This window comes from Mauremys reevesii, linkage group 1, assembly GCF_016161935.1.
Source record: "Mauremys reevesii isolate NIE-2019 linkage group 1, ASM1616193v1, whole genome shotgun sequence".
Taxonomy (NCBI): Eukaryota; Metazoa; Chordata; order Testudines; family Geoemydidae; genus Mauremys; species Mauremys reevesii.
Genome location: NC_052623.1, coordinates 65,069,726 through 65,084,224, shown reverse-complemented (window position 1 = coordinate 65,084,224; position 14,499 = coordinate 65,069,726). Strand labels below are relative to the sequence as shown.

Here is a 14,499-nt window from a genome sequence, read left to right as displayed (position 1 = left end):
GTTATGCTCACAGGTGGGGTAAGCCCACCAGGCACCAAATGAGACTCTTTCTCAGTCTAAAGCACAGTTGGTAGCTGTGAACCAGCTACATCAGCATAACACCAAATGCAAATACAGAGTTTTTGTTTCTTTTCTATTCAGTCTCTCCAGGAATAGAAAGGGGTAGGAATTGGGGGAACCAGTTCACTGACTGCAGAGGGGTGTGGCCAGCACCAGAAAGCACAAAGACAAGAGTACCAGTCAAACAGCTGACCACAAGAAAGACATGGAGAAGCAACAAGCCAGAGAGGCTGACCACAGGAGGGCGTTGGAGCTCCAGAGGGAGGCCCACCAGCAGGCCCTGGAATTAGCAAGAGCTAACCTCTCCTTACCTCCATGGAATGTGGTGATGAGCTCAGTCCTGTTTCTGTTTTAAAAATGTCTGCCACAAACTGCACTACAATTAACAAGAATGCCGGTAGAAGTGCCTGTCTGAGCAGGTGGCCCAAAGACAAAATTGACCTGGCCATTTGAAATGCTCCTTCTGAGTCCAAGTTGAGACATTAGTAAAACAATGTGGGTGAAATGCATTTGTTCTGTAGAACTGCATTTTCCAGTGCTTTCAAGTCAACAGCTTTCCTAAACACTGTACTAGTTTTAACACAGTGAAACAAAAAACTTCATAAAAACCAATTGATTAAATGTACAGTATTTCCTCTTTCTTTTAGCCCAAAGATATTTTCTTATTTCTCCCTCCTCTTCCTGTGGACCTCAGGAAAGTGAGCATCCTTTCTGCCTGAGAAAGGAGGGATGAATATAGCTGCCTCTGAAGTTTGCCATTGCTGCTCTTAACAGTAGCCAGAGAAAGGTTGCTACGTAGATTTAAGGCACTTCAGCCACTACTTCACCTTGTTCTTTCTCTGTGGACCTCCCTGAACGGGTAAGGAATCAAGCTTGAGGCATAATAGATGATCCTCCACATAGTATCATGTTGCATCACTCCAGGACTACTGAGAGAGCCTCCAGTTCTCGTTCTTGTCATGATAAAGATGGTTACTTATTATCTGTTAAAATCTGGAAGGTGAAAAAAAGCGAACCCACTTTGGTTCTTGATTCAGACAGTGTGCCCATACATAAGTCTGCTTACTGATCGTACGTATGTATCCATATAGGTTGTATGCAATGGGAGTTAGGTGTCTAAATCCTTGTGAAAATCCCACTAGGTGCCTAACTGCATCGTGAGGCACTGAAATACCTTTAAAAATCGGCTCATCCTACCTGTATGCTTCCTAACAGCATATTAGGCTTTGTGTGTTGATGCATTTCTGCATTCCTTCCCTGTCCTCATTGGTTTAGTTTTGCACACGTTGTATATTATAAAAACAGTTCTGTGGAACTATATGAAGCATCGTACTTCATTCCAAAACACCAGGTACAAAATGCCAGCCTAATTTGCTGTATTGTCCAACTACAAAATAACAATTGAGATCTATTTAGTGTAGGTTGATAGCTGATACCCACCTCTCAAAAATGTTACTTGGCTGGTTTGGCTTATGCAGCCTTTTTTTGGTAACATACACTAACTAGTATCCTTATCTGCAATGTGTATGTATCCTATTGTTGGGTAAAACACTAATGCCTGAGTAATGTTCCTGAAGATCAGTTTAGGAAAGCTGTGTAACTGGAAGGTGTGGTTTCTATGATTGTTGCATGGGGAACCCAGAACACAATTGTTTCTCTTGCTGTCTAGGCTGATTTTTGGTCTTATTTTTGCAATAAATATAAACTACATCCTGTTCCATAAACATCACCATATGTACATCACCAGTTGCTATGCAACAAAGCTATTTGTGCTTTCAGTCATTTTGTCTTATCTTTGTCATAAGTTATCATAGTTGTAATTTTTTTGGGCGGGGGGGGGGGTGTTTTTGCATATATTCCAGTATGCTACACTGAACAAAATGAAGGTGACTTTTTAATATATGGGTAAGGTTTCTCTTTTAGACTGGACATGTTTGATTAAAATTGTCATTTCTGAGCTTTCTACTGGCAGCCACCATGGGGCTAGAAAGTAGCATTATTTGACCATTTCATTCCTGGATCAAAAATTGGAGAGTGAGTGTGTTAAATATTTAGCAGTGCACTTTATTTTCTGAATGTGACTATAAATCAGTTCCCATCCTATTTTAGTAGCCCTTTACATCACTTTGTGACAGCAGGTAGCTCAGAAATGCTGACTCTAAATTTTCACATTACTTTCAAATATTTTATTTATGGATGATGAAAAGTGCTTTTCTTGCTATGTTAGATCTTGGGTAGAACTGCTTGGAAAAATGTGCTACTTGTGTGTTTCAGAACAGCAGGATCCAGCCCAATATATGGGATATGTGTAGATTTTACACTGTGGGCCAATTCAAACCTAGTATAAGGTGGATAATTCCAGTAAATTGGGTGAAGTTGGTCCCGCTTACATGGAATTTTGAGTTTGGCTCCGTAAGTCCTGGACTTTATCTCTTTCTAATGACTTGTTCCTAGATGCAAGATAAATGCTTCTTTTTTTTTTTTTTTTTTTTTACTCTAAACTTACTATATGTCTGACATATTTATAGATCAAGCTGCCACACTGAGTTATAAAATGTGATGTTAATGTTTCTTTTTAAAAGTGGGTGGAAAAATCTAGGAAATAACCAAATTCTTAAAACTAAAGCTGTCTAGGTTCTTATGTGGCTCAGTGTGGTTTCTGAAAACCTATTAGTAATTTCTATCTTCTAATCTTATGTAAGAAATTGTGTCTGTGGAACAGTCATAGTATAGAGAATTCCAACATAAACAGCACAGAAAATAACTATATTATCTCTCTCTCTCTCTCCAAGAGGCATTCAGTGTTCGATGGACTGATTATGTGTACTATCATGACCTACAGCCCTTAACAAAAATGCAGCTGCTAATATCATCCATGCCAGTTTTTTCTGACTGATACTCCTCTCTTAGAGACTTTCCAGTGCATCAATTTCAAGCTTTTTGTGATTGCATTCAAAGCTTCAGGAAATTCTGTCCCTCCCTCTTCATCTGCCCAGGTCTCTTAATATGTTGCACTCACTGTCTCTCCACCCTCCAGCTACTTGATTTTCTTTTTTCCACAACTGACTTTGTCTCTTTTTCCATGCTAATTCCCACGTGGAAAACCCTTTCTGAGCTGGCATGCAGAGCCACTACTGCAGTATTAGATTCTTCACATGCAATTGTGTACCAACCAGTATTAATATGCACAGTTTGTACTTTGGGTTTGTTGTTACTAGTTGACATCTTTGAAACCTTAGGTGTACCAGCCATTTTAAGAATTTTGGAGAAAAGATTTTACTTATAGAAAGTGATTACAGGCCTAGAAAAATGTTTCTCCCCTCCTTCATTAAAGTAATGCTGCTAACATCACTATAATCACTTTTTTTTGTTTTCTATAAATTCCTCAGTTTTCAAGATTTTTAGCATCTTGTGTTATTATTTCAAACCACAGTAAGGCTAAATTATGGTCTATGAGTTTTCAGCTCAATTGTTGTTGCTGAACAAAATAACTTCTGCCACATTATTGAAAGCTGCTGTTTTTCTTGATACCTGTTCAACCCCTTCAGAGGGCAGGACACTCCCCAGAGCTTCCACCCAGGATAAAATGAAATATGAAATTTCTGAAAAATAAAACGAAAAGTTATAAAAAAGAGAAAGATAGAGCCCCAGAAAATTATATCCTTCCTGCTCCCGCCACCCTTTCCAGTTGTCTGTACTCTTGTGATTCTAGCACTTAGTCACACATTCTGTTGTCCAAGATACCTCTGAGGTCTCATTTAATACCTCTCTGTTACTTTATGTACTTGAGTTTTTTTACGAACTGACTGTGGAGCTATAGCAGCAGGAGGAGAAAACCTATTGACAGCCACATGATCAAAAGAAGTAGAAGCAACAGTAGCCTTTTAGATCTATCTCGTTAATGCAGATTCCAAAATATTTGCAAAGATCATAAAGAAGCTGCATTCTATTATCAGAAAACCAAAAATACTACTCCAACTGACTTTACAGACTGCATTTTGATGGATGATACCAGCCCTTCACTCACTTCGGGGAAATCACCAAATCTCTCTGCCTCAGCTTCTCCATCTGTAAAATGGGGATGGTGTTTGCTCACCCTTCCTAGTGCGTGTGTTGGAAATTAACATGTTTATTAGTTGATTGAGTGTGGCTGACTAAGCTATTGTTTAATTTTACTTTTGTTGTTTTAATTAGAATGTCCTGAGCCTTGGATAGGCAACCTTTTCAATTCTAGTATAAATCCAAATAAGGCATGTTGAGGATATAAAGTGCAAAATAAATTTTAGGTGGTGAAAGTTGATTCACTGTGTGGGGAATGGGGTTGGCAACATGTCTACTGTAGTAACTTCAAAGATTATATTGCCACCTTGATGTATGAGAGGTTCCCAAAATGTTGGGCAGTAGGATTTGGCATTTTTTTACTCCTACATCAATGAGACTGAACAAATCTGCAGTGATAAAATATACTTGGTAACTAGGCAGAAGAGGTACTTCCTCCAATGTCTGTCTGAAGTTAGTACTGAAAGAGAGGGAAAGCCCAAAAATGTGTATGAAAACATATGGACTACATATGATGAACAAATTGCCTAATTATGAAGAAGGAGCTGAATATTTTTCTAAGACCAGAATTCTAGTTTTATATCTGCTGTTGAGGGCTTATTCTGTGGCTAAGTAAAAGCAAACCCACTCATCCCATTTGTAGAAGTTGATAACTTGATCTAGAATCTAAAACCTCTCAGAATGATGTGAATGCCTAAGTGTGTTGCCTTTTATGCAGTAGTCTTAGCTCAGGGGTGGGCAAACTACAGCCCGCAGGTTGGATCCGGCCCCTCAGGGCTTTGGATCCGGCTCGTGGGGTTGCCCTCCCGTGACACCACCATGGAGAGGTACCTGGAGGCGCAGCGAGGGCAGCACATGAGGAGCCCTCTGCCCTCCCTCCCCAGGGGCCGCACCGCTTCCTGGAGCAGTGTGGGGCTGGGGACTGGGCAGGCATGTAGGGAGCCTACCCTAGCTCCGGTGTGCGCCGCTGCCACCCCGGAGCCGCTTTAGGTAAGCGGCGCTGGGCCGGAGCCCAAATCCCTCCTGCACCCCAACTCCCTGGCCTGAGCCCCCTCATATACCCTGCATCCCTCCTGCACCCCAAACCCCTGTCCTGAGCTCCCTGCTGCACTCTGCACCCAAACACCCTTCCCTGAGCCCCCTCATACATCCCGCACCCCTGCTCTGCCCCAATCCCTTGCCCTGAGGCCCTTCTTGCACACCGCACCCCCTCCCACACCCTGCACTCCCTCCTACACCTCAACCCCCTACCCCGGCCCTGCATACAATTTCCCCACTCAGATATGGCCCTTGCCCCAAAAAGTTTGCCCACCCCTGTCTTAGCTGAATAACAAACCTTACGTTGCTCAAATGCTGAGAAATGACCTGTGGTAGAGCTTACTTGAAGACTAGGAGTATATAGACTCTGGAATTATGAAATAGCTTTCTATAATGATCAAGGCTTTAAGTAAATTGCAGGCCATAATTTTATTGTAGAAATTGCAACTTTTTATAGTTGCTGTAGATTTGACTGGCATTGTGACCCTTTGCACCAAGTCACAAAGCAACTCACTCAGATTTGGCCTGTTTGCCTTCCAGAGCCAGGTGAGGGACACAGTGTTCTGTGCTGCTCCACTGCCTTGGAAAGGAGGCTGCATGGCTTGGAAGAAGGTGCTGGAGTGTGTATGTGATCGTGCTCCGTCGGGGGTTCCCTGGGGGAGAGGGGGCATGTCTTCATTCCTTGTCAGGAAACGGGTTAAGAGGAAGCCTGAGACTTAACCCCCATGGGAGGAGTGTCGTCTTGTGAGTGTCCCTATGCTGATGTCTCCCTGCACTAAAACCACAACTTAAAAGTGTCTGCAACTTGTGAACCAAAAAATCATGACTCTTACAACCTTAATAATGACTTTTCTCTTGTTTTGTAACCTAGTTAGGGATAGATTATCTTAGTTTGTCCATTTGAGTCTTCAGTAAGGCTCATACATTGTTGTGCTTACAGAATTTTGTGGAAATAAATTACCTGTACAACCAAATTGGGATACTGTTTACTTTAATGTTTGGGTAATACCGTACAACGTATGTATGACAAGTATAACATGTTAAAGAGGCATCTAAACAGGAAAAGACATGTTATGTTACTCCTACAGGAATAAAATGCCAGCGTATTTGAATGTTGCCATGAATCTGCACTAATTTTGGAGATGCTGTAGGGCAGGAAAGCTATAATATATCCTCTATGTGTAGATATATGTGATAGTTGATTTTGTTCTCTCATTGAGCAAGTAGTACCCTTTGTCATAGAATCATAGATTGTTAGGGACCTCAGGAGATCATCTAGTCCAATCCCTTACTCAAAGCAGGACCAATCCCCAAATCACCCCCTTAGGGATTGAACTCACAACCCTGGGTTTAGCAGGCCAATGCTCAAACCATTGAGCTATCCCTCCTCCCCCATGAACCCTTGAGAGGCAGTGCCCAGAAGGAGATTTTTGTGACTTTATTTTTTCTAATGCATTTAGTCCCTCAGCCTGTCAGTCCTCATAGGCACAAAATGATGAAACAAACTGAACTAAAAAAAAAAAATACTCATTGAACTACAGTGATAACCCACTCTAGGATCTAAGTAAATAATCTGTAATGGTCGCTTTGGCAAGTCTGTTGAATTGAGTAGCTAAGGACAAATATCTCCTATTCGTGTGACACCGTATCAAAAGGAGGAAATACTGTTTTTATTCCTAATCCTGGAAAACATTTAGGAGGGGTGGAGGCAGGGAGAAAGAATTCAGTTTAGTTTTGAGTTGTCATACTTCTGTGCAGAAATGTATCTTTACAGAATTCTGTACGGTTCAAATCAGTAAAATATGTCCACTGTCTTCCATCTCTTGCAAGGTTGTGTATCTGTAGTTTGTGCCATGCAGACCTTAGTATAGAGCAGAGGTGGGCAAACTTTTTGGCCTGGGGGCCACATTGGGGTTGCAAAACTGTATGGAGGGCCGGGTAGGGAAGGCTGTGCGTCGCCAGACAGCCTGGGCCCTGCCCCCATCTGCCCCGTCTCACTTCCTGCCCCCTGACTGCCCCCTCAGAACCCCTGACCCATCCAATGCCCCCTGCTCCTTGTCGCCTAACCGATCCCTCCTGGGACCCCCCACCCCTAACTGCCCTCAGGACCCCACCCCCTATCCACGCCCCCCTGCTCCCAGCCCCCTGACTGCTCTGACCCCTATCCACACTCCTGCCCCCTGACTGCCCCCTGAAGCCCCCCCATCCCTTATCCAACTCCCCTGCCCTGGCCCCCTTACCATGCCGCTCAGAGCAGCATGTCTGGCAGCTGCGCCGCCTGGCTGGAGCTAGACACGCTGCCGCGCTGCCCAGAGTGCTGCCAATGCGGCAGCATGGCTGCGGGGAGGGGGGACAGCGGGGGCTAGCCTCCCCGGCCAGGAGCTCAAAGGCTGGGCAGGACGGGCCTGCGGGCCGGATGTGGCCCGCAGGCCTTAGTTTGCCCACCTCTGGTATAGAGGATAGGATGCTTGTAAGTTTCAGCAAATTACTTCATCACTCTGTTTCCCCCCACCCCTTTCTGTCTTGTCTGGGAGCAGGGACTCTGTGTATATACAGTGCCTAGCACAAAGGGGCTCTAGTCTCATTTGAGGGCTGTTTGACTACAGTTCTAGAAACAATAATAGTCAAATGGTAAATCAGACAGCTGTGGCAGTAGGGTTACAGAAACAAACTCTTATTTTGTATACTAAGCTGCAAGATAGCTGTAGAATAGACTGTTTGAGAGGTGGTTATCTCATGCTAATTAACGAGCACTACACATATTCTGGAAATTCTTTAAACTCTCCATCTGAAACCAGGATATATATATCTAACAGACTATAGAGATTTAACCTGGTTTAACTATATCTAGTCTTCTCCCCATTTCTATTCCTTGCAAACTATGAGTGCAGATTTCTCTTCAGATCAGTCTGCATTTCTAAACCTACAAAATAAAATGAGTTTTGACCAGCATGGCCTAGTGAAGTAGAAGGTTTCTACTCATTATTTAAATCCAGTCTTGTCACTGACTCCATATAGGCAGCTGCCTGCACTCAGATGGAGCCCTATTAACAGGAGCTTAGGGGTGCTCCTGTATGGAGTTTGTTGTAGGCTTGGACTCCAAATGAGATTTTTGTTGCTCTTTGTGGGGAATTGCCTCTTTCAAAGTATATTTATAAACTCTAAGGAAATTATTCCTGTGTTTGTGCTATTTCTCATCCCTTTTATCCACTTGTATATTCTTGGATTTTTGCAAGTCACTTCTTAGACATACTTTAGAATAATTTTTGTCATAATCCAAGATCAAAGAAACATTATTGTTCTTTTTCTGCAGAAAGCCAGCCAGAAGAAAAATCGGAGAACAGCAGTGCTGGTAAGTGTTGAACTCAGCTGCTTGGTACACTTGAGAAATGCTTTGCATCTAATAAAGAAATCCTCATTTTCAGTTTTTCTATTTTATTAGTGTGCTAATTTCTTAAAGGTTTGTTCAGGGTGACTAGATAGAGAAACACCATATATTTGAAAAATAACTTGAGTTGATTGACAGCTATAATGAGAGACTTAAATTATTCATAGATTTTTTATAAGAAATGTAAAGTTATTAGGAAAGGAAAAATAGTAAATCCTTAATATTTCTTGGAATCTTTTTTTTAAGTGTTTGGATTCAGTATTTCTGCTTTTGGGTTGGTGTTTTTTTGTGGTCTCATGTTTGATAATTTGTAGTTTATGTTCTGTCTGACTTTTTGATGGGAAAGTATTTTTATTCTGTCTCATTCCCAAAACGTGGTATTTGGGTTTAACCCTACAGAGTCAGAAATCAAAAAAGGTCATATACTGGTTGTATTGCATTCATTCGATTTTTGCATACTTAACTGTTCTGTACAGGATATAATTGCCAAAGAAGAGTCAAGAAAGGAAAAAATAACACTTGGATCAGTAGTAAGGTGGTTGTTTCAAAAGTGGCTTATCAAATAGGGTTAAAGACGATGGTGATATTTAAATCAGTTCAAATTGATGGAGCACACATCAGTGATCTTTAGTTCAGAGAGCCACTGGGATAGGAAGTTCAGCACAAGAAATATCTATCCGTTAATGCGCAACATGAACACTAATAAAATAAAGTCTGCACATATACATCTTGAAAAGGTGGGATCCATTGTCTCTTTCAAATTGTGTGTCTAAGCAAGCATTTTAAAGAATTATTTTGTATAATAACCAATCTGTGTATATTAAGATTTCTTTTCTAATTGTAGGGAAACTACATTTTCAAATGATGAGCTGTAGTTGCTACAATAAAGAATGTAATAAGTACAGAAAGTCTTTTGTGCTCTTACCGAAAGGTAGTGTAGTATGGTATGAAGGAAGTCACCCATACATCTGGACTACCTCTGATTAGTCTCAAAAAATCAGATATGGCTTGCCTGGAAACAAACTGTTCTATTGATTTTACTAAGGTCAGCAATATGTTTATATATGATTATGTTGCTGGAGTTTCCAAATGAGCACATGAGAGCATGATAGTGTTAAGTGTTATTTAGGAAAAGGTCCAGTTCCTCTTTTTTGAAATGAAAAGCTTTTGTTTGATGGAGAATGAAAGTATCATTAAAATGCAGAAGGAAATAAGGGCCAATATTAAGCAAGAATTGGGGAATGGGGATATTAGACACAGCTAACATAAAATTTGGAGAGAAATGCAAGTCTTCTCAGAACATGGGTTACCATTTACATATACAAATAAAGTACAGTAGGGGCTATGATGACACTCAGTAAATGGTAATGAAAGGGATTTTAGATTTAGATGGATTGCAAAGACTGGCTTCTTCTTTTTTTCCCCTCAAAACAATCCTTAAGCACATGTCCAATATTAACTGTTTCAGAAAGACTCAACAGAATATTATTTCTCATCCACCTCCATATAAATCTCTTAATGTTGCAATATTTTGACTTTTATTTGAATCACATCTTAACTTTAAAGGTTACTGAAAGAACATACCATTTAGTTCTGGGGTACTGGGAATAATTATTTCTGAAAAAGGATAGATTTCCAGTACTGAGCTGATTGAGATGCTTTCTGATAAAATGGACTAACCATGTCAAAGGGATCATGATGAGAGCTTAGAAATGTTTGCGTTGGGAATGCATTTGTACAATTCCGTAGTATATTTGTAGTTGGGAATGTTACACGATTATTTGTTAAAATCTGTTCATTCTGATTACTGTTTTACTCTTGTATTTTATGTATGTTGTGACTTAAACAACTTGCCTGTAATGAACTTAGAGGTGAAAGTTTTATACTACACCTCTACCTTGATATAATGCTGTCCTTGGGAGCCAAAAAATCTTACTGCATTATATTGAACTTGCTTTGATCCACCGGAGTGCACCCCCCGCCCCCCCGGAGCACTACTTTACCGTGTTATATCCAAATTTGTGTTATATTGGGTGGCGTTATATCGAGGTAGTGGTGTACCTGGAAGCTGAGATTTGCTGTTTTCAGCTGGTGTATGTACAGCAGCTAGTAATTGCTAAAATCTTTCAGAATGGTACCATTTATCTTGTATTATTTTAACATTATTTTATTGTATGTATATATATTTTTAATTGGACTGCAGTAGAACTGTCACACTCCATTTCTCTTCCGGGGAATTATTAAATTATTACCTCTCCCACCACAGGCACCGTATGTGATTTACCCCCGTTGACCACATGCTTACATGTAAATAAGTGCAGCAGTTTGGGATTTTGTTGTGCCTCATTATTATTTGTATTGCAGTAGTGCTTACAGACCTCAGTCAGGGATTGGAGTCCCATTATACTAGGCACTTGTGTACACATAATGAAAAGATGATCCCTACCTGAAGAATTTAGAATCTAAAAAACTAGAGACAGGGGATGGATACTAATAAATTCATGGATAGAGTGGGACTTGCATCACAATGTTTACAGAAAAAAATCTTGGCTGTCACATTTATTTTATTTGGTTAACGCATCTACATACGACATACAGTACAACTATACATACAACTAAACATGTATGTTTATTCACTAGTTGATATGAATGATAAGCTATGTATCTATGAGATACCTGGAGCCTGTAGCAAGCCAATTGAACACTTCACAGATCTAAATTCAGGTTTCAAAATCTTGACATGAATTCTTAGCAAGCCCTGAACAACTGCTACTTAACGCATATTTTCCTTTTGGACAACTTGTCACTTGTATTCTTTTCCTGAACTTGCCAGTGGGCAATCTTGATGCCCTCTGTTCTGGTGGGAAGAGATGCATACTTTTTACAGTTTCCCTTGTGCATTCAAGCAAAAGGAGTTAATTATCTGATATATACCTCAGGCAGTACAGCATGAACCTAGTGTGTAAATTTTGTCTGCCACAAATATTCATGTGCTGGCAAATTGTAGACACAAATACTTAAACTGTCTGTAGATAGATAAACCTAATATAGTAAGGAATGTGAAATAATGGTGAAAGAAAGGAAATAATTTGGAGTATTAGGTTTTGATGACATTTGCGCTGGAAAACATGGAATATGATGCAAACAATTCTGTAGGGCAGGGAGAGCAGGAAAATTTTTATGGAAATTTGTATAAGGTTATGTAATTTTGTGCAACAATTTAAGAAAGATTTGCTATTAGGCTCAAATTAGATTTCCTTTCTTCCACTTAAATATTTCAACATATATTTACTAATAATGTTTTGAAGGAAAGCTGTATCTCTGTGAAATATGGTTATCAACAAGAGTTATGGTGCAACACTCCACTGAATTACTCTCCAAAAACAAAAAAACCTAATCATTAAAAAACCCATTCAAGTGTGAAATGTACCATTTTCCAGCTTGTGGAGTCATATGTGACAAGGATCTCTAATTGCCTTCTATTCAGTGTCTTCAGGAGTGAGCAGATACACACAACATTTATATTTTGAACTTTTCAGTAGTGCCTGGAAGCCCTAGTCAGGATCAAGGCTTCATTTGCTGTACAAACACAAAGTAGGGTAACAATCCCTGCCCCAGAGTGTATACGGTCTAGATTAAAACATGGTACAACAAAGGATATTGCAAACATTAGGAAGGAGGAGGGAGGGAATACTAGTGTGAGGAGAAGAGCATGCATGAACGTGGGCCAGCAATTATAGAAGTCCCTAGTGGCCAACTATATATTTCAGTATACTATGAATATTTTATTATATTTGTTTGCTTTAACAGCACTGTCATGTTGTTTTCAGCTTGCAGTGGTTAGCAATTAATGTTTACCTCAATTGTAATTTATTTCAATAATAAAAAAGAAAGTTTGTGCCTCATGCAGACAATTTGACTTCACTTTAGAGCTTTCGATCTAGATCACTATTCTTGGCATGTGCTGTCTGAACTGAAGGCTACAAGGTTCTGTTCTAAGTGCAAAGTTTGTGTTCCTTTCCAGAGTTCCGTGCCTCTCTAGACATGTCAGACATGCCTTGGTTGTTGATGTAGTAGACTAAACCAAAATACTCCCCTGGTTCAGATCAGAGAGTTTGCAGGATCTTCCTCCATGTCCTCTGTGATGAATTCCCAGAGTGAGCCTCACATTACAAAACCAGCTTCCACAGACTAGATAGAGGATTACAATGCCTTGTTAGTGACCACTGCTACTTTACGTGGGGCTCCCGGAAGATAAGGTATCTTCAATCTCTCCTGCAGTCTCTAATTTTTTCAGAACAAATGAACATGTATTTTTCCCCTGGTTTTTTTTTCAGTTCTGTGATGCAAAAGCATTGTCTTCTACTGACTTCACACATGATGGTGGAAATATTGAGAGAGTTGAAAGCCTTAGACAAAGTACTCTTAGTATTAATAAGACTAGAACCCTCAAAGGCCTTTTCTTGGTCTTACTGATTTTTTTCAATCAAGCTTGCGGGACCTCTAATTTATTTCTCTGAGTCACTGGTTTCAACATTGAACAAATATACGGCTTCCTCCCTAGTATTTGCCACAGGGTTTAACATCTCTGATGTATGTAAGCATTAAAGAGGCAACAAACTATACTAAACTTGTTGCAAATGCTTATTTTATTTGTTTCTGAATACTTAGTCCCCTCATCACTAGTTTGTTTGCTTAATTCTCCTTCCTTCTTCATTGATAGAACAGGTCGGGAGTGAATAAAGAAACTGTTTTTCCTCAATCTATTTATCATCTCACAAATTTGAGATCTGTTTCTAAGGTGTGGGGCTGCAGTAGCATCTCTGTATTTAGTAGTTTATATTAAAAATACAGTTGTGAATTTCCCATTCCCCAAACATCCACAAAAAAAGCACTTTCTGCCTGAAATTTTGCATATGATAAGCCAAAGCAGAAATTTTTAGTAGTTTTGAGATTAATTAGACTCATCCATTTGAGATATGTGACTTCAAAGAAACAACCGCTGTTTAATATTTGGAAAGGTCTTCTATTGTGTGTCTTTGCCATTGCATATCAAGAGTGTGGTGTCCGAATGCCAATTTCTCACATTTTCTAGGCTTCAAGTAGAACTAGCGCTTAAGAGTATTTTTAATTACACTGTTTGGATAATAATAGAAAAGGTATTTGCTATGGAGAAAAACAGATTTCTGGTTGCTTCTCTAAATTTCCACAAAGATAATATATTTTGAGATGACTCATGAGCATCTAATACAGTGTTTCTCAAACTGGGGTCGCCGCTTGTGTAGGGAAAGCCCCTGGCGGGCCGGGCTGGTTTGTTTACCTGCCCCGTCTGCAGGTCTGGCCCATCGCGGCTCCCACTGGCCTGGTTTGCTACTCCAGGCCAATGGGAGCTGCTGGAAGCGGTGCGGGCCAAGAGACTTACTGGCCGCCACTTCCAGCAGCCCTGGTTGGCCTGCAGCGGCGAACCGTGGCCAGTGGGAGCCATGATCGGCCGGACCTGCAGATAGGGCAGGTAAACAAACCGGCCTGGCCCGCCAGGGGCTTTCCCTACACAAGCGGTGACCCCAGTTTGAGAAACACTGATCTAATAGCTATCCAACATAGGGATCTATAGCAGGCTGTGGTCTGCTCCTGCCTTCTTGCATCACAGAAACCTGCTCAGAAACCTCCAGTGATTAGGTATCCACACAATGTTGTTTATATGTGTTCCCTCCAACAACATCTTTATGGTCCCGTGCAGCAATGCTATTTACAATGTTCCCTGTGCTTTTGGCCCTTTCTCCAGGGCCTGAGGAGCAGAGGTCTCCCTTCTCTAGGATCTTTTTCAGAGTGGGCTCAATTAGCCTGTTCATCCCAACCCTTCCTTCCTTGTGGCCTTCTTATCAGTCTTGAGCTGATGGGCTAAATGTCTCTTTAGCTCACCCAGCCTCCCCTCCCCACCTCCTTGGGATAAT

The 14,499-nt window shown here is 40.7% G+C and overlaps 1 protein-coding gene across 1 annotated transcript in view; it reads left to right on the top strand.

The window, feature by feature from the left end:
* GTF2F2 (general transcription factor IIF subunit 2) overlaps positions 1–14,499 on the top strand; it is a 143,144-nt gene that overhangs the window by 19,068 nt on the left and 109,577 nt on the right. The window contains exon 5 of the mRNA XM_039519408.1: positions 8,471–8,509. Within this exon, the coding sequence (XP_039375342.1) occupies positions 8,471–8,509 (39 nt within the window). The remainder of the gene's footprint in view (positions 1–8,470; positions 8,510–14,499) is intronic.